General features: G+C 45.5%; 1 protein-coding gene across 6 annotated transcripts in view; it reads right to left on the bottom strand.

The window, feature by feature from the left end:
• Positions 1-14,223: 14,223 nt before the first annotated feature.
• LOC135503993 (rho GTPase-activating protein 4-like) overlaps positions 14,224-26,808 on the bottom strand; it is a 40,797-nt gene continuing 28,212 nt past the window's right edge. For all 6 annotated transcript variants that reach the window (XM_064922219.1, XM_064922224.1, XM_064922222.1 and 3 more), the window contains 14 exons: positions 25,535-25,756; positions 24,881-24,982; positions 24,547-24,780; positions 24,304-24,388; positions 23,282-23,309; positions 23,022-23,170; positions 22,772-22,849; positions 21,543-21,671; positions 21,352-21,457; positions 20,811-21,038; positions 20,691-20,731; positions 20,326-20,482; positions 16,345-16,393; positions 14,224-15,139 (listed from right to left, as the gene is read on the bottom strand). In XM_064922219.1, the coding sequence (XP_064778291.1) occupies positions 14,987-15,139; positions 16,345-16,393; positions 20,326-20,482; positions 20,691-20,731; positions 20,811-21,038; positions 21,352-21,457; positions 21,543-21,671; positions 22,772-22,849; positions 23,022-23,170; positions 23,282-23,309; positions 24,304-24,388; positions 24,547-24,780; positions 24,881-24,982; positions 25,535-25,756 (1,761 nt within the window). In that variant the 3' untranslated portion in view covers positions 14,224-14,986. The remainder of the gene's footprint in view (positions 15,140-16,344; positions 16,394-20,325; positions 20,483-20,690; positions 20,732-20,810; positions 21,039-21,351; positions 21,458-21,542; positions 21,672-22,771; positions 22,850-23,021; positions 23,171-23,281; positions 23,310-24,303; positions 24,389-24,546; positions 24,781-24,880; positions 24,983-25,534; positions 25,757-26,808) is intronic.

Genomic DNA, 26,808 nt, shown 5'->3' with positions numbered 1-26,808 from the left:
CATTACACACACAAAAGTTCCAAAAATATTGAAGACATTTAAAATGTTATATTATGTCAATATACAGCATTGTATTGATGTGCAAATAGTTAAAGTACAAAAGGGAAAATAAATAAACAGAAATATGGGTTGTATTTACAATGGTTTTTGTTCTTCACTCGTTATCCTTTTGTTGTGGCAACAGGTCACGAATCTTGCTGCTGTGATGGCACACTGTGATATTCCACCCAATAGATATGGGACTTTCGAATTCTTTGTGGGTGTGTATAATCTAAGGGAAATAAGTCTCTCTAATATGGTCATACATTTAGCAGGAGGTTAGGAAGTGCAGCTCTGTTTCTACCTCATATTGTGGGCAGTGTTGCACATAACCTGTCTTTTCTTCAGAGCCAGGTCAACCTACGGCAGCCTCTCTCAATAGCAAGGCTATGCTCACTGAATCTGTACATAGTCAATTCTTTCTTTCAGTTTGGGTCAGTCACAGTGGTCAGGTAATCTGCCACTGTGTACTCTCTGTTTAGGGCCAAATAGCATTCTAGTTTGCTCTGTTATTTTGTTAATTCTTTCCAGTGTGTCAAGTAATTATCTTTTTTTCCCTCATGATTTGGTTGGGTCTAATTGTGTTGCTGTCCTGGTCTGTGGGGTCTGTTTGTGTTTGTGAACAGAGCCCCAGGACCAGCTTGCTTAGGGAACTCTTCTCCAGGTTCATCTCTCTGTAGGTAACGGCTTTTTAATACTTTTGATAATTAGTGGGGATCGGCCTAATTCTGCTCTGCATGCATTATTTGGTGTTTTACGTTGTACACAGAGGATATTTTTGGAGAATTCTGCATGCAGTCTCAATTTGGTGTTTGTCCCATTTTGTGAGTTCTTGGTTAGTTAGTGTACCCCAGACCTCACAACAATAAAGGGCACTGGGTTCTATAACTGATTCAAGTATTTTTTGCCAGATCCTAATTGGTATGTCGAATTTTATGTTCCTTTTGATAGCATAAAAGGCCCTTACCTTGTCTCTCAGATTGTTCACATCCTTGTGGAAGTTACCTGTGGCGCTGATGTTTAGGCCGAGGTATGTATAGTTTTTTGTGTACTCTAGGGCAACGGTGTCTAGATGGAATTTGTATTTCTTGTCCTGGCAACTGGACCTTTTTTGTAACACCATTTGAGTCTTAATGAGATTTACAGTCAGGGCCCCGGTCTGACAGAGTCTGTGCAGAAGATCTAGGTGCTGCTGTAGGCCCTCATTGGTTGGGGACAGAAGCACCCGAACATCAGCAGACAGTAGACATTTGACTTCAGATTCTAGTAGGATGAGACTGGGTGCTGCAGACTGTTCTAGTGTCCTCGCCAATTCGTTGATATGTATGTTGAAGAGGGTGGGGCTTAAGCTGCATCCCTGTCTCACCCGACAGCTCTGTGGGAAGAAATGTGTGTGTTTTTTTGCCAATTTTAACTGCACACTTGTTGTTTGTGTACACGGATTTTAGAATGTCGTATGTTTTTCCCCCAACACAACTTTCCATCAATTTGTATAGCAAACCCTCATGACAAATTGAGTCAAAAGCTTTTTTGAAATCAACAATGCATGAGAAGACTTTGCTTTTGCTTTTGGTTGGTTTGTTTGTCAATTATGCAGAGTGAATACGTGGTCTGTTATACGGTAACTTGGAAAAAAGCCAATTTGACATTTGCTCAGTACATTGTTTTCAATGAGGAAATGTATGAGTCTGCTGTTAATGATAATGCAGAGGATTTTCCCAACGTTGCTGTTGACGCATATCCCACGGTAGTTATTGGGGTCAAATTTGTCTCCACTTTTGTGGATTGGGGTGATCAGTCCTTGGTTCCAATCATTGGGGAAGATGCCAGAGCTGAGGATGATTTTAAAGAGTATAGCCAATTTAAATTGTGGTCTATATATTGTATTATTTATTATAAGATAACATCAATACCACAGTCCTTTTTTTTTTATTTTGTCCTGTAGTTCATCCAATAAACTGGAGAATCCAATGGGATCTGGTAGTCTGTAATAGTTGATTATGTATATGTTTTTGCTGTTTGTTCTTTGTTACAGGGCCAAAATGATTGGAGAAGTGGTTTATCAATACATCTCCATTTTGGATAGATAACTCTTCTAAAGATAACTATTTTAAATGGATTCTTATACGGATTTCATGTAATGGACATACACAAAATAGTCCAAAGTGGTGAAGTGAAATGAAAAAATATATAAAAAAATAATGAAAAACGGGAAAGTGGTGAGTGCATATGTATTCACCCCCTTTGTTATGAAGCACCTAAATAAGGGGCCATCCATATGTATTCACCCCCTTTGTTATGAAGCACCTAAATAAGGGGCCATCCATATGTATTCACCCCCTTTGTTATGAAGCCCCTAAATAAGGGGCCATCCATATGTATTCACCCCCTTTGTTATGAAGCACCTAAATAAGGGGCCATCCATATGAATTCACCCCCTTTGTTATGAAGTTCCTAAATAAGGGGCCATCCATATGTATTCACCCCCTTTGTTGTGAAGCACCTAAATAAGATCTGTTGCAACAAATTACCTTCAGAAGTCACATAATGAATTAAATAAAGTCAACCTGTGTGCAATCTAAGTGTCATGTGATCCATCACATGATCTCAGTATATACACACCTGCAACACCACTAAGTGGCACTATGAAGACCAAGGAGCTCTCCAAACAGGTCAGGGATAAAGCTGTGGAGAAGTACACATCAGGGTTGGGTTATACAAAAATATCCAAAACTTTGAACACCCACGGAGCGCCATTAAATCCATTATTAAAAAATTGAAAGGATATGGCACCACAACTAACCTGCCATGATTGGGCCACCCACCAAAACTCACAGACTAGGCAAGGAGGGTATTAATCAGAAAGGCAACAAAGAGACCAAAGATAACCCTGAAGGAGCTGCTCCACAGTGGAGATTGGAGTATCTGTCCATAGGACCACTTTAAGCCGTTCACTCCACAGAGCTGGGCTTTACGGAAGAGTGGCCAGAAAAAAGCCATTGCTTAAAGAAAGAAATAAGCAACATGTTTGGTGTTCACCAAAAGGCATGTGGGAGACTCCCCAAACATATGGAAGAAGGTACTCTGGTCAGATGAGACTAAAATTGATATTTTTGGCCATCAAGGAAAACACTGTCTGGCACAAACCTAACACCTCTCATCACCCCGAGAACACCACATGGGAATGTTTTTCATTGGCAGGGACTGGAAAACTGGTCAGAATTTAAGGAATGATGGATGGATCTAAATACAGGGAAATTATTGAGGGAAACCTGTTTCAGTCTTCCAGAGATTTGAGACTGGGATGGAGGTTCACCTTCCAGCAGGACAATGACCCTAAGCATACTGCTAAAGCAACACTTGAGTGGTTTAAGGGGAAACATTTAAATGTCTTGGAATGGCCTAGTCAAAGCCCAGACTTCAATCCAATTGAGAATATGTGGTATGACTTAAAGATTGCTGTACACCAGCAGAACCCATTACACTTGAAGGAGCTGGAGCAGTTTTGCCTTGAAGAATGGGCAAAAATCCCAGTGGCAAGATGTGCCAAGCTTATAGAGACATATCCCAAGAGACTTGCGGCTGTAATTGCTGCAACGGTGGCTCTACAAAGTATTGGCTTTGGGGGGTGAATAGTTATGCACACTCAAGTTTTCAGTTTTTTTGTCTTATTTCTTGTTTGTTTCACTAGAAAAATATTTTGCATCTTCAAAGTGGTAGGCATGTTGTGTAAATCAAATGATAAACCACCCCCCCCAAAATCTATTTTAATTCCAGGTTGTAAGGCAACAAAATAGGAAAAGTGCCAAAGGGGTGAATACTTTTGCAAGCCACTGTTTAGGTTTTCTGCTACCAAGTTTACACCTTCACTATTACAGTGAACATTTGTTCCAGGAAGTTGCCTAAAAGGGATTGCATTTGCTGCTGCCTAGTAGTTTTTTTGGTAGGTTTCCATCCTACTTTCCTTCTATCTACAGCATTTCTAGCTCCCGTAGGAGTCCCCTCGTGGCCTACCATAGACTATGTACATACCCAGCATGCGACAGAGCTGCAGGAGTTGTGACCCGGTTTTGTTTATGTTGTCGTAGTTGTGCCTAGGTGGGCATATGGGGGAGGGAATTTTGTCACCTCCAGGCAGGTGTTTGTCCCCCTGTGTGCTGAGGGTGTCAGGTTCTTGTCCAGTTCTGGCATGTGGGTCGCCACAGACTAGTACATGTCCCTTGGCATGGAAATGATTAATTTCCCCCTCCAGGATGGAGAAGCTGTCTTCATTAAAGTATGGGGATTCTGGTGGGGGGATATAGGTAGCACACAGGAGGACATTTTTCTCTGTTGAGATCATTTCCTTTAGAATTTCTGTGTGTATGTGCACACACTGTGCGCACACATTTATTTAATAGAGTGAGTTATATCTGCTCTTTACCAAATTAGCATATCCCCTGACTCTCTTCCCTGTTTCACACTTGGTAGTTTGGTGGATGGGACTTCTAGCTCTCAGTAACCTAGAGGGCAACCAGTGGGTCCATCTCCTCTATACCATGTTTCTTGTAGGATGACAACGTCAGTATTTCTGATTTTTTTGAAATCCAGGTTCCTTCTCTTTAGGCCGAAGGCTTCAGGCCTTGGATATTCACTCTCTCTCAGTTACCGTTGAGTAGAAGTGGATATAATGAAAACCGAAAACTATCTCGTAGCACTGAGAGAAGAGACTTTGTGTTAATTGATGGAGGCAATAGCTATACCCTGACATATTGTAATGTAGCTTAGCCATGTGGCTCTGAAATGGCCTACTAACAGAGTGATTGGAGCCAGCTGTGGTGGGCAGAGGCCTGTTCAGACAGTCTGATTGATTACTATCACCTGGAGATACACACAGGAAGGGAAGGAACACATGCACATGCATGCACACAAGCAGCCACGTGCACACAAGCAGCCACGTGCACACAAGAAGCCACGTGCACACAAGAAGCCACGTGCACACAAGCAGCCACGTGCACACAAGCAACCACGTGCACACAAGCAGCCACGTGCACACAAGCAGCCACGTGCACACAAGCAGCCACGTGCACACAAGCAGCCACGTGCACACAAGCAGCCACGTGCACACAAGCAGCCACGTGCACACAAGCAGCCACGTGCACACAAGCAGCCACGTGCACACAAGCAACCACGTGCACACAAGCAGCCACGTGCACACAAGAAGCCACGTGCACACACACACACAAAGACACACACACACATTAACTTATGGCCTGAATAAAAGGGACATGACTTATAAGAACTTGGAGAGAGAAATAAATAGTGGGAGAGAGAGAAATGAGGAAATTGAGCCAGAGGCATCCACAAGAAAGCAAGAGTTATGGCAACTCACATTATCATGTTCATTTCCATATCTCACTGTTAGGATAAAACCTCTAAAACCGACCATTTTTCATAGTAGAACGGAGTCCGTTTTCATACACAGGAGGACGGAAAAGACGGGATTGAGAGATATGAGGAGGAGAGGACTGAGGGAGATGGAGAGAGATAGAGATCAGTGGAGGCTGCTGAAGGGAGGACGGCTCCTAATAATGGCTGGAACGGAGCGACTGGAATGGCATCAAACACATGGAAAACTATTGTGTTGTGTTGTGGAAACCATGCGTTTGATGTATATGATACCGTTCCACCTATTCCGCTCCAGACATTACCACAAGCCTGTCCTCCCCAACTAAGGTGCCACCAACATCCTGCGGAGAGAGAGATAGAGGATATAAAGTTGCCACAGGGGTGGGAGAGGACAACGAAGGACATCCTGGCATCTGGTCAGACCAAGGAGATGAGTAATGTGAGAGAGCGACAGATAAGAGAGTAAGAGTATGAGAGAGAAAGAGAGAGAGAGAGAGATGGATGGCAGAGAGAGATAAAGAGAGTGATGAAGAGGAGGGAAAGAGTAAGGGCATCTGTTTGTGTTTAATAAAATGGCTGAAATGAAATCCACACTAACCTGTTTGATTTGGTTTCCAGGCAACTCCAGTGGCGATGCTGCAGGGGTTATGGGTCCAATCACTGATGGCCTATTGGATGATCACATAATAATATGGAGAGGTCGCAACCTTTTCATCAGGTGTATGTTCTCTTTTAAAGCTCTTTCTCTCCACAGATCATCCAGTATGTTATGTGACCAAGGCTCTTTCTGTTCCTCGATAATTATATGATCGAGGCTCTTTCTCTCCACAGACCATCCAGTATGTTATGTGATCAACGCTCTTTCTGTTCCTCGATAATTATATGATCGAGGCTCTTTCTCTTCCTAGATCTTACAGTATGTTATGTGACCAAGCCTCTTTTCTTCCTAGATAATCCAGTATGTTATGTGATCATAGCTCTTTTTCTTCCTAGATAATCCAGTATGTTATGCGATCAAAGCTCTTTCTCTTCCTAGATAATCCAATATGTTATGTGATCAAAACTCTTTCTCTTCCTAGATAATCCAGTATGTTATGTGATCATAGCTCTTTCTCTTCCTAGATAATCCAATATGTTATGTGATCATAGCTCTTTCTCTTCCTAGATAATCCAGTATGTTATGTGATCATAGCTCTTTCTCTTCCTAGATAATCCAGTATGTTATGTGATCAAGGCTCTTTCTCTTCCTAGATAATCCAGTATGTTATGCGATCAAAGCTCTTTCTCTTCCTAGATAATCCAGTATGTTATGTGATCATAGCTTTTTCTCTTCCTAGATAATCCAATATGTTATGTGATCATAGCTCTTTTTCTTCCTAGATAATCCAGTATGTTATTCGATCAAAGCTCTTTCTCTTCCTAGATAATCCAATATGTTATGTGATCAAAGCTATTTTTCTTCCTAGATAATCCAGTATGTTATGTGATCATAGCTCTTTCTCTTCCTAGATAATCCAGTATGTTATGTGATCATAGCTCTTTCTCTTCCTAGATAATCCAGTATGTTATGCGATCAAAGCTCTTTCTCTTCCTAGATAATCCAATATGTTATGTGATCAAAGCTCTTTCTCTTCCTAGATAATCCAGTATGTTATGTGATCAAAGCTCTTTTCTTCCTAGATAATCCAGTATGTTATGCGATCAAAGCTCTTTCTCTTCCTAGATAATCCAGTATGTTATGCGATCATAGCTCTTTTTCTTCCTAGATAATCCAGTATGTTATGTGATCAAGTTTATAGATCATCCAGTATATTATGTAATCGAGGCTCTTTCTCTCCCTAGATCAGCCGGTATGTGATCGAGTTCCCAGGGGGGGAGAGAGATATGGGGAGAGAGATATGGGGGAGAGAGGGTTATGGGGAGAGAGAGAGATATGGGGAGAGAGGGAGAGAAGGGGAGAGAGATATGGGGAGAGAGGGTTAGGGGGAGAGAGGTTTAGAGGGAGAGAGATATGGGGGAGAGAGGGTTAGAGGGAGAGAGATATGGGGGAGAGAGGGTTAGAGGGAGAGAGATATGGGGGAGAGAGGGTTAGGGGGAGAGCGATATGGGGGAGAGAGGGTTAGGGGGAGAGAGGTATGGGGGAGGGTTAGGGGAGAGGGGGGAGAGAGGGTTAGGGGGAGAGAGATATGGGGAGAGAGGGTTAGGGGGAGAGAGGTATGGGGAGAGAGGGTTAGGGGAGAGAGGTATGGGGAGAGAGGGTTAGGGGAGAGAGATATGGGGGAGAGAGGGTTAGGGGGAGAGCGATATGGGGGAGAGAGGGTTAGGGGGAGAGAGGGTTGGGGGAGAGAGATATGGGGAGAGAGGGTTAGGGGAGAGAGGTATGGGGAGAGAGGGTTAGGGGGAGAGAGATATGGGGAGAGAGATATGGGGGAGAGAGGGTTATGGGGAGAGAGGGTTGGGGGAGAGAGATATGGGGGACAGAGGGTTAGGGGGAGAGAGATATTTGGAGAGAGGGATATGGGGGAGAGAGATATGGGGAGAGAGGGTTAGGGGGAGAAAGATATGGGGGAGAGAGGGTTAGGGGGAGAGAGATATGGGGGAGAGAGGTTTAGAGGGAGAGAGATATGGGGGAGAGAGGGTTAGGGGGAGAGAGATATGGGGAGAGAGGGTTAGGGGGAGAGAGGTTTAGAGGGAGAGAGATATGGGGGAGAGAGGGTTATGGGGAGAGAGGGATATGGGGGAGAGAGGGTTAGGGGGAGAGAGGTTTAGAGGGAGAGAGATATGGGGAGAGAGGGTTAGGGGAGAGAGATATGGGGAGAGAGGGTTAGGGGGAGAGAGGTTTAGAGGGAGAGAGATATGGGGGAGAGAGGGTTAGGGGGAGAGCGATATGGGGGAGAGAGGGTTAGGGGGAGAGAGATATGGGGAGAGAGGGATGGGGAGAGAGGTATGGGGAGAGAGGGTTAGGGGGAGAAAGGTATGGGGAGAGAGGGTTAGGGGGAGAGAGGTATGGGGCTCAGAGGGTTAGAGGGAGAGAGATTTAGAGGGCTCAGAGAGATATGGGGAGAGAGGGTTAGGGGGAGAGAGATATTGGGAGAGAGGGTTAGGGGGAGAGAGGTATGGGGGACAGAGGTTAAGGGGAGAGAGGGTTGGGAGAGAGAGTTAGGGGGACAGAGGGTTAGGGAGAGAGGGTTAGGGGGAGAGAGGTATGGGGAGAGAGGGTTAGGGGGAGAGAGATATGGGGGACAGAGGGTTAAGGGGAGAGAGGGTTAGGGGGAGAGAGATATGGGGGACAGAGGGTTAGGGGGAGAGAGGGTTAGGGGGAGAGAGGCATGGGGAGAGAGGGTTAGGGGGGGAGAGAGGGTTAGGGGGAGAGCGATATGGGGCTCAGAGGGTTAGAAGGAGAGAGGTATAGGGAGAGAGGGTTAGGGGGAGAGAGATATTGGGAGAGAGGGTTAGGGGGAGAGAGATATGGGGCCCAGAGGGTTAGAGGGAGAGAGGTATGGGGGAGAGTGGGGACCGGGGAAAAGAGCTCAGCGCGGGGAGCACGGAACAGCATTAGGGAAGAGAACAAGTGAGGTATGGAGGAGAGGTGAAGGACGTGGAGGAGGTATGGAGAGAGGTGGGGGGAGGTGAAGGGGGTATGGGAGAAAGGGGGAGGAGGTGGAGGAGGTATGATGGAGAGGAGTAGGAGGTATGGGGGACCGGGGGAAAGAGATCAGCGAGGTATGGGGGAGATGGAGGGAGATGTGGTGGAAGTATGGAAGGGAGAAAGAGGGGGCCGGGGGAAAGAGCTTAGAGCAGGGAGCACGGACCAGCATTAGGGGAGATGATGAGAGAGGTATGGAGGAGAGAAAGATAGAGGTGAGATGAAGGAGAGAGGGGACAGGGGAAAGAGCTTAGAGCAGGGAGCACGGACCAGCATTAGGGGAGATGATGAGAGAGGTATGGAGGAGAGAAAGATAGAGGTGAGATGAAGGAGAGAGGGGACAGGGGAAAGAGCTTAGAGCAGGGAGCACGGACCAGCATTAGGGGAGATGATGAGAGAGGTATGGAGGAGAGAAAGATAGAGGAGAGATGAAGGAGAGAGGGGACGGGGGAAAGAGCTTAGAGCAGGGAGCACGGACCAGCATTAGGGGAGATGATGAGAGAGGTATGGAGGAGAGAAAGATAGAGGTGAGATGAAGGAGAGAGGGGACAGGGGAAAGAGCTGGGGAAGCACAAGGCATTTATTAAGAGCTTGATGGAGAACATGAGGAACATGTTGGTGTGAACAGTCAGAGGGGGAGAGAGAGAGAGGGAATTGAGCACACATACGCACACTCATACATAAGCAAAGTGAGTGTGGTAAAAGAGTGTTTGAGCAAATTGGCCTGGAGAGGGTGTACTCAGAAACATGGATTTTAAACAATACACAAACAAAAGAGAGAAAGAGATGTACACGCCAACTTCAGGGTCTCTGCGGACCAAACAACTGATGGAGACAGAGGGAGTCAAAGAGACAGAAAGACTAAATAGTCCGCAGCCAAAATACACTGGAGGGTAATTCCCAGCACTCTTCACACACCATACATCACTCATCAAGTTCCTTTCTCGCTCCACTCCCTACGTACATTCAATTCTTACATGAAATCTCTTTATAAACACACTGTTTGATATTCAGTATATAAATGATTAATCACAGGGAACAACTCATCACTTTCCCACCGAATCTAAACAGTTGGGGAATTAACCAACAGTGACATTGTGATGATTAAATGGACAGCAGAGGTCAGTGGGTTTCTGTCCGTTCTGACCGTTGGGGAATAGAAAGACCAAAGGGTTTGATCAGTATCTCTGGCCCAGTACACACTCAGGTTGTACAACTGATGTAGCCTACAGCACATTTCACATAACCGTTGTGATACAGCTGATGTTTTTGTGATACAACGAAGAGTTTGCCTGCGCAAAAAAATCTGTAATCATTTTTGTGCAGAAAAATTCTTAGTTGAATCGCAACCATTGTCAAATTTGTTGTACATCAGTTGTACAATCTGTTATATTGGCTAGGGGTATCAGTCCTCTCGGACTGAGGAGATGAAGGAACCAGAGGGGCAGAGTGACAGTGATGGTTTAGACAGTCCCTGAGCATTTCATTGAAATGCACATTGATCAATATTTCTGTTAATGAGCAAGATGTAGCAGCCTGAAATCTGTCATCTGTAATCCTTGATGCGGTGTGAAGTCTATTACTTGTTTCCCAATTCGACCCCTAGACTCTATCCCTTATCCTACCGTTGACCCTACAGTACGTCCTATCCCTTGGGTTGACCCCTAGACCCTACAATACGTCCTATCCCTTGGGTTGACCCCTAGACCCTACAGTACGTCCTATCCCTTGGGTTGACCCCTAGACCCTACAGTACGTCCTATCCCTTGGGTTGACCCCTAGACCCTACAGTACGTCCTATCCCTTGGGTTGACCCCTAGACTCTACAGTACGTCCTATCCCTTGGGTTGACCCCTAGACCCTACAGTACGTCCTATCCCTTGGGTTGACCCCTAGACCCTACAGTACGTCCTATCCCTCGGGTTGACCCCTAGACCCTACAGTACGTCCTATCCCTCGGGTTGACCCCTAGACCCTACAGTACGTCCTATCCCTCGGGTTGACCCCTAGACCCTACAGTACGTCCTATCCCTCGGGTTGACCCCTAGACCCTACAGTACGTCCTATCCCTCGGGTTGACCCCTAGACCCTACAGTACGTCCTATCCCTCGGGTTGACCCCTGGACCCTACAGTACGTCCTATCCCTCGGGTTGACCCCTGGACCCTACAGTACGTCCTATCCCTCGGGTTGACCCCTAGACCCTACAGTACGTCCTATCCCTCGGGTTGACCCCTAGACCCTACAGTACGTCCTATCCCTCGGGTTGACCCCTAGACCCTACAGTACGTCCTATCCCTCGGGTTGACCCCTAGACCCTACAGTACGTCCTATCCCTCGGGTTGACCCCTAGACCCTACAGTACGTCCTATCCCTCGGGTTGACCCCTAGACCCTACAGTACGTCCTATCCCTCGGGTTGACCCCTGGACCCTACAGTACGTCCTATCCCTCGGGTTGACCCCTAGACCCTACAGTACGTCCTATCCCTCGGGTTGACCCCTAGACCCTACAGTACGTCCTATCCCTCGGGTTGACCCCTAGACCCTACAGTTTTCCCTCGGGTTGACCCCTAGACCCTACAGTACGTCCTATCCCTCGGGTTGACCCCTAGACCCTACAGTACGTCCTATCCCTCGGGTTGACCCCTAGACCCTACAGTTCCTGATCCCTCGGGTTGACCCCTAGACCCTACAGTACGTCCTATCCCTCGGGTTGACCCCTAGACCCTACAGTACGTCCTATCCCTCGGGTTGACCCCTAGACCCTACAGTACGTCCTATCCCTCGGGTTGACCCCTAGACCCTACAGTACGTCCTATCCCTCGGGTTGACCCCTAGACCCTACAGTACGTCCTATCCTCGGGATGACCCCTGACCCTACAGTACGTCCTATCCCTCGGGTTGACCCCTAGACCCTACAGTACGTCCTATCCCTCGGGTTGACCCCTAGACCCTACAGTGTCCTATCCCTCGGGTTGACCCCAGACCCTACAGTATGTCCTATCCCTCGGGTTGACCCCTAGACCCTACAGTACGTTTCAATCCCTTGGGTTGACCCCCAGACCCTACAGTAAGTCCTATCCCTCGGGTTGACCCCTAGACCTTACAGTACGTCCTATCCCTCGGGTTGACCCCTAGACCCTACAGTACGTCCTATCCCTTGGGTTGACCCCTAGACCCTACAGTACGTCCTATCCCTTGGGTTGACCCCTAGACCCTACAGTACGTCCTATCCCTTGGGTTGACCCCTAGACCCTACAGTACGTCCTATCCCTTGGGTTGACCCCTAGACCCTACAGTTTTCCATGCTCATTTTAACCAACTCAAGTCCTATCCCTTGGGTTGACCCCTAGACCCTACAGTACGTCCTATCCCTTAGGTTGACCCCTAGACCCTACAGTACGTCCTATCCTTGTAACCCCTAGACCCTACAGTACGTAACAATCCCTTTTGACCCCTAGACCCTACAGTAAGTCCTATCCCTTGGGTTGACCCCTAGACCCTACTGTACGTCCTATCCCTTGGGTTGACCCCTAGATCCTACAGTAAGTCCTATCCCTTGGGTTGACCCCTAGACCCTACAGTATGTCCTATCCCTTGGGTTGACCCCTAGACCCTACAGTACGTCCTATCCCTTGGGTTGACCCCTAGACCCTACAGTATGTCCTATCCCTTGGGTTGACCCCTAGACCCTACAGTATGTCCTATCCCTTGGGTTGACCCCTAGACCCTACAGTACGTCCTATCCCTTGGGTTGACCCCTAGACCCTACAGTATGTCCTATCCCTTGGGTTGACCCCTAGACCCTACAGTATGTCCTATCCCTTGGGTTGACCCCTAGACCCTACCGTAAGTCCTATGCATTGTTCTATTATTTATATTTTTCTCTCAGCAGTGTTGGGAAGGATCCGTAAGCAAACATTTCACTGTTAGTCTACACCCGTTGTTAACGAAGAATGTGACGAACACAATTTGATCTGAGAGAACATGACAAATTTAGACAAATCCATATTGTCATGTTGATACCTATCATATCCTCTCAGATCTCCACAAGGGCATAGGGCGAAGGGGATTGTGGTTGATTTGAGACAGAGCAACATTTATCAATGCCTCGTCTTCTTCTTCTTCTTTGTGTGTGTGTGTATGCACGTGTATGTATTTTTGTGTGCATGTGCGTGCTTGTCTTTGTGTGTGTATCCTGAACAATTAGCGAACATAATGTTCTAAAAATGTGGTTCACCCCATGCCTTGTCTTGACGAAGGCTTCCTCTTCTGCACCTCGAAGTGTTTCAAGCCCGTTGTTTTCTAAGCCCAAACACCTCATTACAGTGTAACAGTCAGTGATTACACTGTCATTTTCCTGGACAAAGAGTTAATAATGGGATGCATGTTGAAGGAGCAGTGTACTAAAAGACATTTCAAGAACGGGAGACTAAATCAACTTTTCTGAACAGAAATCCCATTGCCAGCCTGACCAGCCCAAATCTAAAAACCCAATCTTCCCTAACATTAACCAAAACCCTTTCCATAACCTCATTTTAACCAACTCAGAAATTAAAATATCAGTTTGCACATCAGCCAAGACCCTTTGTTTATCTCATTAGAACATACATTATCCAAGAATATGACACGCGTACAACATCCTGTGTTGATGCTGCCATCTAGTGAGACAATGTCTAACTGCAACAGGCTTCTCCTTATCCTGTAACATGTATATATATATATATCCCATTTAGCAGACGCTTTTGTCCAAAGCGACTTACAAGTCGGCTGGGGCCACTACTTTTACATATGGGTGGCCCCAGCGGGAATCGAACCCACGACGCTTGGCGTTGCAAGCGCCATGCTCTACCGACTGAGCCACACAGGAGGTAAAACACATTCCTACAGTAACATATGACATTTTGAACAAATTCTAAATAAAAGTTTAATTAAACAATGGTCAGATCCTTAAAACTATATAAAATATAAAAGTAATAGAACTCTGGAAACGGTTTATCCCTGAGAGACTGAAACTAATCAGAGTTAGAATTCACAGTTGATTGTTATCAGTTTCTTAGAGACTCAATCACAGACAGGACATGTCACTGGCACAGGTAGAATGGGCTTTTCATCTGTTAATAAAGAATTTGCGATTGGATGTGACCATAAATATAGACAGACGCATGGTTTTTGAGATTTCAACATTTATGGCAAGCACTTTTCTTGGAGCATATAGTTTATCCTTGCACACATTTTTGACAAGTATATGATGACATCACAGATTCTATAAAAATAACAGTAGTATTGTTTATCCATCCACATGCATGAGAATACAGCAGTGCACATTCCAAGCTATTGTGGGTAAAATAACTTATGATAACTAATCAACAGAATGAGTAGATTTAACAATGTCCCGGGTCCATATTCTCAACAGTTTCCCTAAAGTGTGCCCTTGTAGACACACCAGCTAATGCTTCCAACAATCCAAGGCTTTTAATTTCATGGGTGGGCATGTGGAGAATGGAGGCACAGCCGTTGAGTGGAAAACTCAATGGGGGTTCGGGTTGTGTTGTATCAAAACACACTAACAAAAGGCTTCACAGTACGATTCAAACCTTGTCTGTCTGTCTGTTCACAGGCTCCACAATGGAGGCTGCTGTCTGAGCAGCACAGCAGACACGTACAGTACAGTGAACTGACTTTGGTTCATTTAAACCAGCCATCTGTAATCACACTGTGGCTGCTGTCACAACCTGTCATCACACACCTACAATTATTCAATCAGCCCAAGTCACCCTTCTTCGCCCCCCCTCTGTGTGTCTTCTCGTCCAACTCTCGTCTCTCCCCTGTTCATTTCCTCATTAATATATTAATTCTTCCATCCATCTATTCTGGTCTCCTCTCACTTTCTGTCAGTCCAATTGGCCTGATCTACACAGGCTTTTCCCTTCTCCACCCAATCCCTCCTTTCTTCTGCTGTGGTGGAGGGTTGGAAGAGGTGACCGAGGAGGTGGAGGAGTAGGGAGGGAGGGATTTTCGAGAGAGAAGCTCCTTGAAGACAGAGTTCATCTGGCGGCAGACCTCCTATGAAATGAATAGAGGCAGGAGGGGGACAAAGATGAATAGAAGAGAAGAGGGAATGAGGGGACAAAGATGAATGGAAGAGTAGAGGGAATGAGGGAAGAGGGGACAATGATGAAGGGAAGAGGGAATGAGGGGACATAGATGAATGGAAGAGTAGAGGGAATGCGGGGACATAGATGAATAGAAGAGTAGAGGGAATGCGGGGACAAAGATGAATAGAAGAGTAGAGGGAATGAGGGGACATAGATGAATGGAAGAGTAGAGGGAATGCGGGGACATAGATGAATAGAAGAGTAGAGGGAATGCGGGGACATAGATGAATAGAAGAGTAGAGGGAATGAGGGGACATAGATGAATGGAAGAGTAGAGGGAATGCGGGGACATAGATGAATAGAAGAGTAGAGGGAATGAGGGGACATAGATGAATGGAAGAGTAGAGGGAATGCGGGGACATAGATGAATAGAAGAGTAGAGGGAATGAGGGGACATAGATGAATAGAAGAGTAGAGGGAATGAGGGGACATAGATGAATAGAAGAGTAGAGGGAATGAGGGGACATAGATGAATGGAAGAGTAGAGGGAATGCGGGGACATAGATGAATAGAAGAGTAGAGGGAATGAGGGGACATAGATGAATGGAAGAGTAGAGGGAATGAGGGGACATAGATGAATGGAAGAGTAGAGGGAATGAAGGGGACATAGATGAATAGAAGAGTAGAGGGAATGAGGGGACATAGATGAATGGAAGAGTAGAGGGAATGAGGGGACATAGATGAATAGAAGAGTAGAGGGAATGAGGGGACATAGATGAATGGAAGAGTAGAGGGAATGAGGGAAGAGGGGACATAGATGAATAGAAGAGTAGAGGGAATGAGGGGACATAGATGAATGGAAGAGTAGAGGGAATGAGGGGACATAGATGAATAGAAGAGTAGAGGGAATGAGGGGACATAGATGAATGGAAGAGTAGAGGGAATGAGGGAAGAGGGGACAATGATGAAGGGAAGAGAAGAGGGAGAAGGGGACAATGATGAAGAGAAGAGGACAGAGACGTTTTTCTTGCGTGGACTCCCTCTAGAGTGGCAGCTTACATCTTATTAGTGTACGCTTAGTGAGTTCAATAGTGAGAACAGTAATTGCTACATCTGCTGCTGGTAAATTAGAGAACTTGTTTAAATATGAGTTTAATGAAAACCATGTCAGACCTCGTCAACCTGAACTGTAATATCTTCACTGGACGACAGGTCCTGGGCTCTGTGAAAAAGAGATTTCAGGTCAAACGCTTTGGTTTATTTAGATCACTACAATTTATGACAATGAAAGCTAAAAAACTACTAGCATAACAAGTCAATATACCCTGTGAATAGCAGAGTAGATGTTACTATCTAAGTCACAGTTCCAGTATGGGTTAAAGACTTGGTGGTACACGGTATTTCAGTAATAGGTGAAATGTGTCCTAATTACAGTGTAATTACACTAACATGTATTGTAGTTTACTGTAATAACTCATGGTTAAACTGTAATAACACGCAACTGGTGGTCATTTCAGTCTGTAATTACAGAGGTGAAACAAATGCTCGTAACCATGCTTGTTAGAAATGGGCAATTTCTCCACTAAATGCACCAATTTAGTGTTTTGTTTCTTCTCATCCGATCCAGTAACAACTGTCACGAGGTTGTAATCTCTCCTGGATAGATCTAATCTGGGTGTCCGAGATTAGAAATGTTGGAGGCTCAATAGGCTCTAACTACCTACCTGTGAATGCACACACTTTAAAATGACTGTGTATGTTGCCTATTATGACAACCTGAACCTCCTTACCATCCAAGTGGGAGGATAAACCCACTAGAACACTTAAATTACTAGGTGTTAAAATGAATGAAGTGTACAGTGCGGGGTACTCAAATGAAGTGTACAGTGAAGGGTACTCAAATGAAGTGTACAGTGAGGGGTACTCAAATGAAGTGTACAGTGAGGGGTACTCAAATGAAGTGTACAGTGAAGGGTACTCAAATGAAGTGTACAGTGAGGGGTACTTGTAATGAATGTGTACCTACATCGTACGTTACCATATACTTACTTTCTACTCATTACCAACTGACAACAAAAGATGGGCTTCTACTTTAGTTAACTTTATGCCTTACATTTCTTACAAAATAAGGACTTTTATTGTTGGGTTTAATAAATTTGATTAGAGTAAATAAAGACATGGGCCTACTCAATAAATTAAATCTAATTGTATTGGTTGCGTACACATACTTTGCAGATGTTATTTTGGGTGTAGTGAAATGCTCCTTGCTCCAACAGTGCAGTAACACATAACACATGCAAATCCAAAAATGTTAAAGATATGAAGAAATATAGAAATATTACAAAGAGTCAGGAATATAAATATATATGTACTGCATATGATGGTGTGTATAGACATTATGGACAGTGTATGAATAGAAAAAGGTTTGTTCATTCCAGTTGCAGCTGGTTCTACAAAAACAGCGAAAACTCAGAAACATATTAAATCCATGTTTTGTACCACACGAGGAGGTTCCTCGCCATCTTAGCTGCCGCACATCAAGGATTTCCCAGCGTCTTTGTAGGAACTAGTCATTTCTATGCAACACGGCCACATGTAGAAGTCACACGGTGCAACCGAACCAAAGAGCTAAAAACGCATTCAAAAATCCTCTCACTCGATACAAAACATGGATTTACCTTTCTGAATTTATATTTTTTTTGTAGAACCACCTGCAACTGGAAAAAGATATTTATTTCTAATAAAAATTAGTACACAGAATCAAGAATGAAGACAGTATCACCAAGAACAGGTTCGTTGAAAAAAAACAAATGGTGGTGGTTTGTATGGGGTTTCCCTGTAAGGCCCAGTAATGGACACCAACATATTTGGGTTACAGAGCATTCGGGAAGTATTTAGACATCTTGACTTTTTCCACAATTTGTTAGAATACAGCCTTATTCAGAAATTGATTAAATCGTCCCCCCTCATCATTCTACAAACAATATCCTATAATGACAGAGCAAAAATGACAACTTTTGCAGCGATTTCAGCCTCGGGTCTTCTTGGGTAGGACGCTACAAGCTTGGCACACCTGTATTTGGGGAGATTCTCCCATTATTCTCTGCAGATCCTCTCAAGGTCTTTGCAAGTTGGATGAGGAGCATTGCTACAAAGCTATTTTCATGTGTCTCCAGAGATGTTCAACGGGGTTCGAGTCCTGGCTCTGGCTGGACCACTCAAGGACATTCAGAGACTGAGGGAAAGATAAACGGAGCAAAGTACAGAGAGATCCGGAGCCACTCCTGCATTGTCTTGGATGTGTGCTTAAGGTCGTTGTCCTGTTGGAAGGTGAACCTTCGCCCCAGTCTGAGGGTCTTGAACGCTTGGAGCAGGTTTTCATCAAGGATCTCTCTGTACTTTGCTCCGTTTATCTTTCCCTCGGTCCTGACTAGTCTCCCAGTCCCTGCCGCTGAAAAACATCCCCACAGTATGATGCTGCCACCACAATGCTTCACCGTAGGGATGGTGCCAGGTTTCCTCCAGACGTGACACTTGGCATTCAAGCCAAAGAGTTCAACCCTGGTTTCATCAGACCGGAGAATCTTGTTTTTCATGGTCAGAGTCCTTTAGGTGCCTTTTGGCAAACTCCAAGCGGGCTGCAGTGTGTCTTTTACTGAGGAGTGGCTTCCATCTGGCCATTCTACCATAAAGGCCTGATTGGTGGAGTGCTGCAGAGATGGTTGTCCTTCTGGAATGTTCTCCAATCTCAACAGAGGAACTCTGGAGCTCTGTCAGAGTGACCATCAGGTTCTTAGTGAACTCCCTGACCTGATCAATACAAATGTTTGGGTTCCCTTCCCCAGATCTGTGCCTGGACACAATCCGGTCTCAGAGCTCTATGGACAATTCCTTCCACCTCATGGCTTGGTTTTAGCTCTGACATGCACTGTCAACTGTGGGACCTGATATAGACAGGTGTGTGCTTTTCCAAATCATGTCAAATCAATTGAATTTACCACAGGTGGACTCCAATCAAGTTGAAGAAACATCTCAACGATGGATCGATGGAAACAGGATGCACCGGAGCTCAATTTCAAGTCTCATAAAAAAAGGGTCTGAATACTTATGTAAATAAGGTATCCATTTTTAATAAATTAACAAACATTTCTAAAAACCTGTTTTTGCTTTGTCATTATGGGGTATTGTGTGTAGATTGATGGGGGAAAATAATTATTTAATCCATTTAAAATAAAGCTGTAAAGTAACAACATTTGGAAAAAGTCAACGGGTCTGAATACTTTCCGAATGCACTGTACATCACATTAGCTGGCCTACAATCTGTTGCTAGTAGAGAGGAAGAATGTATGACAATTTAGCAAAGACACTGTACAATTAGCCTGCTAGCTAGCTATCATCACAGACCTTCCTCCAATATCTCTGCTGTCATCAGTAACATGTTTCTATCAATTAGGGTTTAGGCTATAGGTAGGCATGTTGTGTTATCCAGTTGTTGTGTTATCCAGCTAGCATTATACTAATAATGGTGTTTGCTAACACTAATAAGCTAGCTAGCATTTACATTGAAAAGAAGCTACTAATAATGGTGAATGCTAACACTAATAAGCTAGCTAGCTAACGTAAACTCACCCCATTCTGTACGAATGTGCGCAACCGCAACATTCAAACGAGGCTACAAAGAAAACTAATGGGACTGTAGCGACTGTGTTGACTTCAAAATCGGGGGTGTGAACTAGGTTTCTATTTGTCCTTAGCTACTGTTGCTATCCAGGTCAAATGCACCGTTAAATGTTATAACAATTTAAACACATTTTGGATGTAAACCCCTTATTTTTGCCATTACACTGATAAGCTTCCATGCATTTCAAACAAAAGCTGGACCTGGGCATCAGACTCCAGAGCCCTTTACAGCAAAGTGGTTTGTTTTCAATTGGCTACCACTTCTAACATGGTTAGCACAGGCTGAAAAATGGTGCGTTGGGATGCTATCGGAAACAAGCATGGTAACAAGAATTCGTTGTTACAATTACCACCAGTTGCATGTTGTTAGTACAGGGTACTATGAATTATTACGATAAATTACAATACTTGTTACAGTGTAATTACTTATTTAATAAGGACCATTTAAAATGAAGTATCTTTGATGCTACTTACTCTTTGCTTATGTATCCGGGGGAGAGGGGCCATCCCTGTTGGGTTATGGGGGACTGTAAGGTGAACTTTCCTCCAGGGGTCACAGTGCCCCCTACTGGGGACTGTCTTGAACTGCAGCTGCTGTTGGCTCGAGATCGCTCCCCCTTTGACTCGGACTCTGGATCAAGAGTTGTTACATTTATTTGACTGAAACAATGCACATCAATCAACATTTCTGTAAATGTGTCAGATTTAGCCAGCTGGATAGTTTCCATCCATAGTTGAAAAATGTTTCTCAAAGCATAGATGGGACAAACAAAATCTCAGAGTCAAAATGATTGATTCTCAAAACACACAACGATGAAGATAACAGGGTCCCCTTTTACCTTCTTTACTGTGGTGTTCTGAATCCCCTTCTCCCTCCTCACTGCAAAATAAACACAGACCATCACCATCATGTGTGTGTGTCTAAATCGCTGTCCATCTATCCGCGTGTTGTCTCTCACCAGTCGTCTTGCTGCAGCGTCATGCATTTCTCATACATTGGTCCCTGTAGCTCGGCCAGGCTTGGGAAGATGCTCTCGTGCTGCAAGATGATGCTCTTCACTAGGGAGTTGATCTGAGGCTGCAAGGTCACGACATCATCATCCTGCGCCCCTCGTAGCAGACTGGGGCCGAAGCACACAGCCAGGTTATAGGGCTGCATCATGTTCTCATCGCTGTACTGAGACACACTGGGGGGGGATAAAAACAAAATAATCAGAGCTGAAATTTGACAGTTTACTGCTGGACTCAGACACGGCCTGGTCAAAAGTAGTGCACTATATCGGGAACAGGGTGCTATTTGGGATGCAACCTAACTTTGTTTTAGGAAAGAAAACATCTGTTTCTTTCTGAGGTTCCTTGACTTCCTCTTCTCTGAACAGACAGCTTTCTGGTAAGTTTATGGTTAGTTCCCCTTGACAATGACATGGACAAAGCACTTGACTTGGACATACAGTGCAGTATATGTGCATCAAACCAAAGTGTTTGAGCAGAGATACTCACTGATGGAGGAATGCAAAGAGGTATCTCATGATGGTGCAGACAGGTGGTGGATAGGAGGAGATGACTGATTTGAGTTTAGCTGCTCTCTCCGTCTCGTTGTCAATCTCTGGAAGGGTACAACAAAGAAAGAGATGAACAGGAAAAGCATATGAAAACCTACACAATAGACACATACACATGCACAGACTTACGTGCGTACTCCAGGAGCTGAGCGGTGCTGTCCCGGGGAAAGAGAGGGTTTTCCAGGGTTCTAAAGTAGAGTTTCAATACTCCTGCTACCGAGTCCAAGTCACACCTGCTGTCTGCCACAGGGTCCTCTCCTGCAGGGAACGCCCAGGGCACACTGCCCACCATTATTAATGATCAACACTACAACACAGGACTATGGCTTCACCTAGATAGATACCAGACCTGGGTTCAAATAGTACTTGATTTGTTTTCTTTCAAATACTTTGTGTGTTCAATTGAGCCTGCCTGGGTTTGCATTTTTGGGGCTATGACATTGGTTCCATTGTGCCAGGCCGGCTAAATCAAAACAAAGTTTATTCATCCCATACATAGGATACAGCAGGTATGAACGGTGCAGAGGAACGCTTACTTGCAAGTCCTCCTCAACAGTTCAGTATTAATATCAATAATAATCAAACGTCAAATCAAAAATATAAGTAAGTTAAAGAAAAAAGTGCATAGTAATAACTGGTTGTGGTAGAATATGTACACAATACAATATAATAAAGTATTTGAAAGAGAAGAGCAACTTGTTGAACCCAGGTCTGCACTAGATGAAGCTAGAGCAGCAGACAGGAGACCGCAGACAGCAGACCGCAGACAGGGACAGCAGACAGGGACAGCAGGCCAGGACAGGAGACCGCAGACAGCAGACAGGGACAGCAGGCCAGGACAGGAGACCGCAGACAGGAGACAAGGACAGCAGGCAGGAGACAAGGACAGCAGGCAGGAGACAAGGACAGCAGACCAGAACAGCAGTCTGGACAGCAGACAGGGACAGCAGGCAGAAGACAGGGATAGCAGACCAGGACAGCAGACCGGAGACAGTGACAGAAGACAAAAACAAGTGACAGGGACAACAGGTAGGAGACAGGGACAACAGGCAGGAGACAGGGACAACAGGCAGGAGACAGGGAGAGCAGGCAGGGAGAGCAGACAGGGAGAGCAGACAGGGAGAGCAGACAGGGAGAGCAGACAGGGACAGCAGACAGGGACAGCAGACAGGGACAGCAGACAGGAGACAGCAGACAGGAGACAGCAGACAGGAGACAGGGAGAGCAGACAGGAGACAGGGACAACAGGCAGGAGACAGGAGACCGGAGATAAAAAGAGGTGACAGGGACAGCAGACAGGGACAGCAGACTGGAAACAGGGAGAGCAGACAGGGACAGCAGACAGGAGACAGGCCTACCCCGCTCAAAGGCATCTCTCAGACTGTTGACCTTCCCCTGAGACCCTGGTACTCTGAAGATACCCTCATGGTGGAGACCTACAGTATGGGATGGATTGACATGAAGACATTGACAAATACACAGTACATTTGTTGTTTGTAATGTACACTACAGAGTTCTGGCCGGAACATGTTCCACACAGTATCAGGATGGATGTGTATCAAGCTAAGATGATACGGTATGTTCTGCTGGGCTGTTTCAATGCCTCACCGTTAAGGTTGATGAAGCGAATGCAGCTTTCCACCACTACAGGTATCTCCTGTCCTGATGCCTGTATGAAGGAGAGCATGTCTCCGGTGAAGAGTTTGTGGGTGTACTGGACACTGGGTTGACTCTTACTCCTCACACGCAATAACTTCCTGGAGGGGGTGGAGACACCTCCAGTCAGATGAGTGTAGCACAGTGCACTAAACTGTTATGTCACCCTTATGAGGCAGTTATAAAGGCCTTACAGAAGAATGTAACTCTACCTGGTCTGATGACCATTGGTTGGTTCAGCTAGGAAGGGAAGAGGAAGCAATGATTAAGACAATAACAGCTATATTTTAGAAAATAAATGGCCACAAAGACACTTGGATTGTAATCGAGCCTGCCTCTTTGTGAACGAGTGGAATCATGAACAGTGGTTTGTTCGTTATGTTCACCTGCCTCTTTGTGAACGAGTGGAATCATGAACAGTGGTTTGTTCGTTATGTTCACCTGCCTCTTTGTGAACGAGTGGTATCATGAACAGTGGTTTGTTCGTTATGTTCGCCTGCCTCTTTGTGAACGAGTGGTATCATGAACAGTGGTTTGTTCGTTATGTTCGCCTGCCTCTTTGTGAACGAGTGGAATCATGAACAGTGGTTTGTTCGTTATGTTCACCTGCCTCTTTGTGAACGAGTGGAATCATGAACAGTGGTTTGTTCGTTATGTTCGCCTGCCTCTTTGTGAACGAGTGGAATCATGAACAGTGGTTTGTTCGTTATGTTCCCCTGCCTCTTTGTGAACGAGTGGAATCATGAACAGTGGTTTCTTCGTTATGTTCGCCTGCCTCCCCTGGATTTGCCTTTTTAGCAGCACATTCACCCCCTCTCGCCCTCTCGGTGCCTTTTTAGCGAACAGTGGTTTGTTCGTTATGTTCGCCTCACAGTGGTTTGTTCGTTATGTTCCCCCCTCTTTGTGAACGAGTGGTATCTCAGTGGTTTGTTCGTTTAGGATGAGGGCCTGAGACGTGACACGAACTAGCCCAGCTCTGAGTCGGCTCCGGACTCAACTAGTCTACTAGACACGCTGATGACAGTGTGTTTGCAAAAGGCAATTTTTAAAACATCCCACAACGCCTGCTGTGTCTACAGACATCCCCCAAACAAACAAAGAAACGACTCGGAGAATGACTGCACAGCTACCCCCTTCCAGATCTTACTAAAACTCCAAGCCTGGGTACTGCCCTGATGGGGCTAGAAGTCATGTTGAACAGTTGTGTTTATTACAGAAGTAGTTAGTGCTGTACCTTTCTCAACCGCCACTTTAAGCAGATCATGTTTCGCCTGTAGTTTAGATACCAGAGAGCTTTTACAGAGATACTCCTTCACATTCTGAGGAAAGATATAAAACACAACTCTTCATGATGAGGAAAATGTTCATCATCATCCACTTGTATTTCATTCTCATTATTAATACCATCATCACCACTATTATAGTGAACTACTGTTGGACTGACCCTTATGTGTAGGTCAGTGTAATAATGACTCACAGCACAGTAGAGTGTCTCAGTCTCCTGCAGGTTGGCTCTCCGTCTGGCCAGACTGGGTCTGCTACTGCTGCTGGCCAGGCTCTCACTGCTTCCCCCCTGACCTTGGCTCTGAGACGGGAACTGGAGATGGACCTGGGAGCCCTGGGTCTGGTTGCTGGAGGGTGGAGGATCCAGGTCATCATCACTGATACCTTCTAGCAGGGCAGAGCGGGCCATCTGGAGCTTCTTACCTGCCTGGGAGGATGGAGTGTCAACTTAGTCCAATACTTTTGTTCCAATATGACTGTTGATGAAAAAAGGCTTTATAAATGTGATTGATTGGACTGGACTGTACCTCCTCTGATTCTTGAGTGAACCCGGTGAGCTTTGACTGCAGCTGTTGGAACCTGGTCTCCATCTCACACCTAATCTCCTGTTCTGCACTCACCTCACACACCTAACAGGAACAGGGACAGACAGAGGTACAGGCACAGGGACAGACAGAGGGACAGGGACAGACAGAGGGACAGACACAGGGACACGCACAGGGACAGACAGAGGGACAGGCACAGGGACAGAGGCACAGACAGAGGGACAGAGGCACAGACAGAGGCACAGACAGAGGCACAGACAGAGGGACAGAGGCACAGACAGAGGGACAGAGGCACAGACAGAGGCACAGACAGAGGCACAGACAGAGGGACAGAGGCACAGACAGAGGGACAGAGGCACAGACAGAGGGACAGAGGCACAGACAGAGGGACAGAGGCACAGACAGAGGGACAGAGGCACAGACAGAGGGACAGAGGCACAGACAGAGGGACAGAGGCACAGACAGAGGGAAAGAGGCACAGGGACAGATGAGAATCAGGTGATATCGGACAGGTGGAAGCAAAGACACATGACATCCAGGTACACAACCCACACATTCTTAAACATAGTTACAGAAAATAAAAGCACACAGACACTCCCCACCCCACATGACAGCACTCCACCCCACGCAGTCTACCTGGTCTCCCTCATGTGGCAGGTAGTGGAAGCGGAGGGGTAGACAGAAGGTGTTGGTGTGAGTCTGTAGCAGGTTGTCTCTGTCCTGAATCTGGTCCAGTCCAGACACAGCAGTGTGGAGCTGCTGCAGCCCTCCACTCAGGTTCTGCTGGGCCCGGGAGCGGCTGGACAGGTAGGAGCGTAGCACACGGGACAGAGAAAGGTGGTAGCCAATGTCTGAACACTGAGGGAGAGATGGAACTGTTGCAGGTGTTGTACCGTATTGATTCTGTTCCAACCATGTTATGTGAACACTAAAGGGGTTGTACTGTATTGATTCTGTTCCAACCATGTTATGTGAACACTAAAGGGGTTGTACTGCATTGATTCGGTTCCAACCATGTTATGTGAACACTAAAGGGGTTGTACTGTATTGATTCTGTTCCAACCATGTTATGTGAACACTAAAGGGGTTGTACTGTATTGATTCTGTTCCAACCATGTTATGTGAACACTAAAGGGGTTGTACTGTATTGATTCTGTTCCAACCATGTTATGTGAACACTAAAGGGGTTGTACCGTATTGATTCTGTTCCAACAATGTTATGTGAACACTAAAGGGGTTGTACCGTATTGATTCTGTTCCAACAATGTTATGTGAACACTAAAGGGGTTGTACCGTATTGATTCTGTTCCAACCATGTTATGTGAACACTGTAAAGGCGTTGTACTGTATTGATTCTGTTCCAACCATGTTATGTGAACACTAAAGGGGTTGTACTGTATTGATTCGGTTCCAACCATGTTATGTGAACACTAAAGGGGTTGTACTGTATTGATTCGGTTCCAACCATGTTATGTGAACACTAAAGGGGTTGTACCGTATTGATTCTGTTCCAACCATGTTATGTGAACACTGTAAAGGGGTTGCCGGCGACAGGTAGCCTGGCGGTTAAGAGCGTTGGGCCAGTAACCGAAAGGTTGCTGGTTTGAATCCCCGAGCAGTCTAGAAAAAAACATTTGTCAATGTGCCCATGAGAAAGGCACTTAACCCTAATTACTCCTGTAAGTCGCTCTGGATCAGACCGTCTGCTAAATGATAACGTCAAATGTAATGTTGCCATGAATTTGACAGTAATTTACAGGCAGCCGTGGCAAGTAAAAGGCTGTATTTCATAACACGGTAGACCTACTGTAATATAAATACAGTATCAAAGCAAGTACTGTCTAATAATCATACAGTACAATACTGTAAAATGTACTGTATTATACTGAAAAAAAGTATATGCTACCATA

This window comes from Oncorhynchus masou, chromosome 18 (genome assembly GCF_036934945.1).
Source record: "Oncorhynchus masou masou isolate Uvic2021 chromosome 18, UVic_Omas_1.1, whole genome shotgun sequence".
Taxonomy (NCBI): domain Eukaryota; kingdom Metazoa; phylum Chordata; class Actinopteri; order Salmoniformes; family Salmonidae; genus Oncorhynchus; species Oncorhynchus masou.
This window is presented reverse-complemented; position numbering and strand designations above follow the sequence as displayed.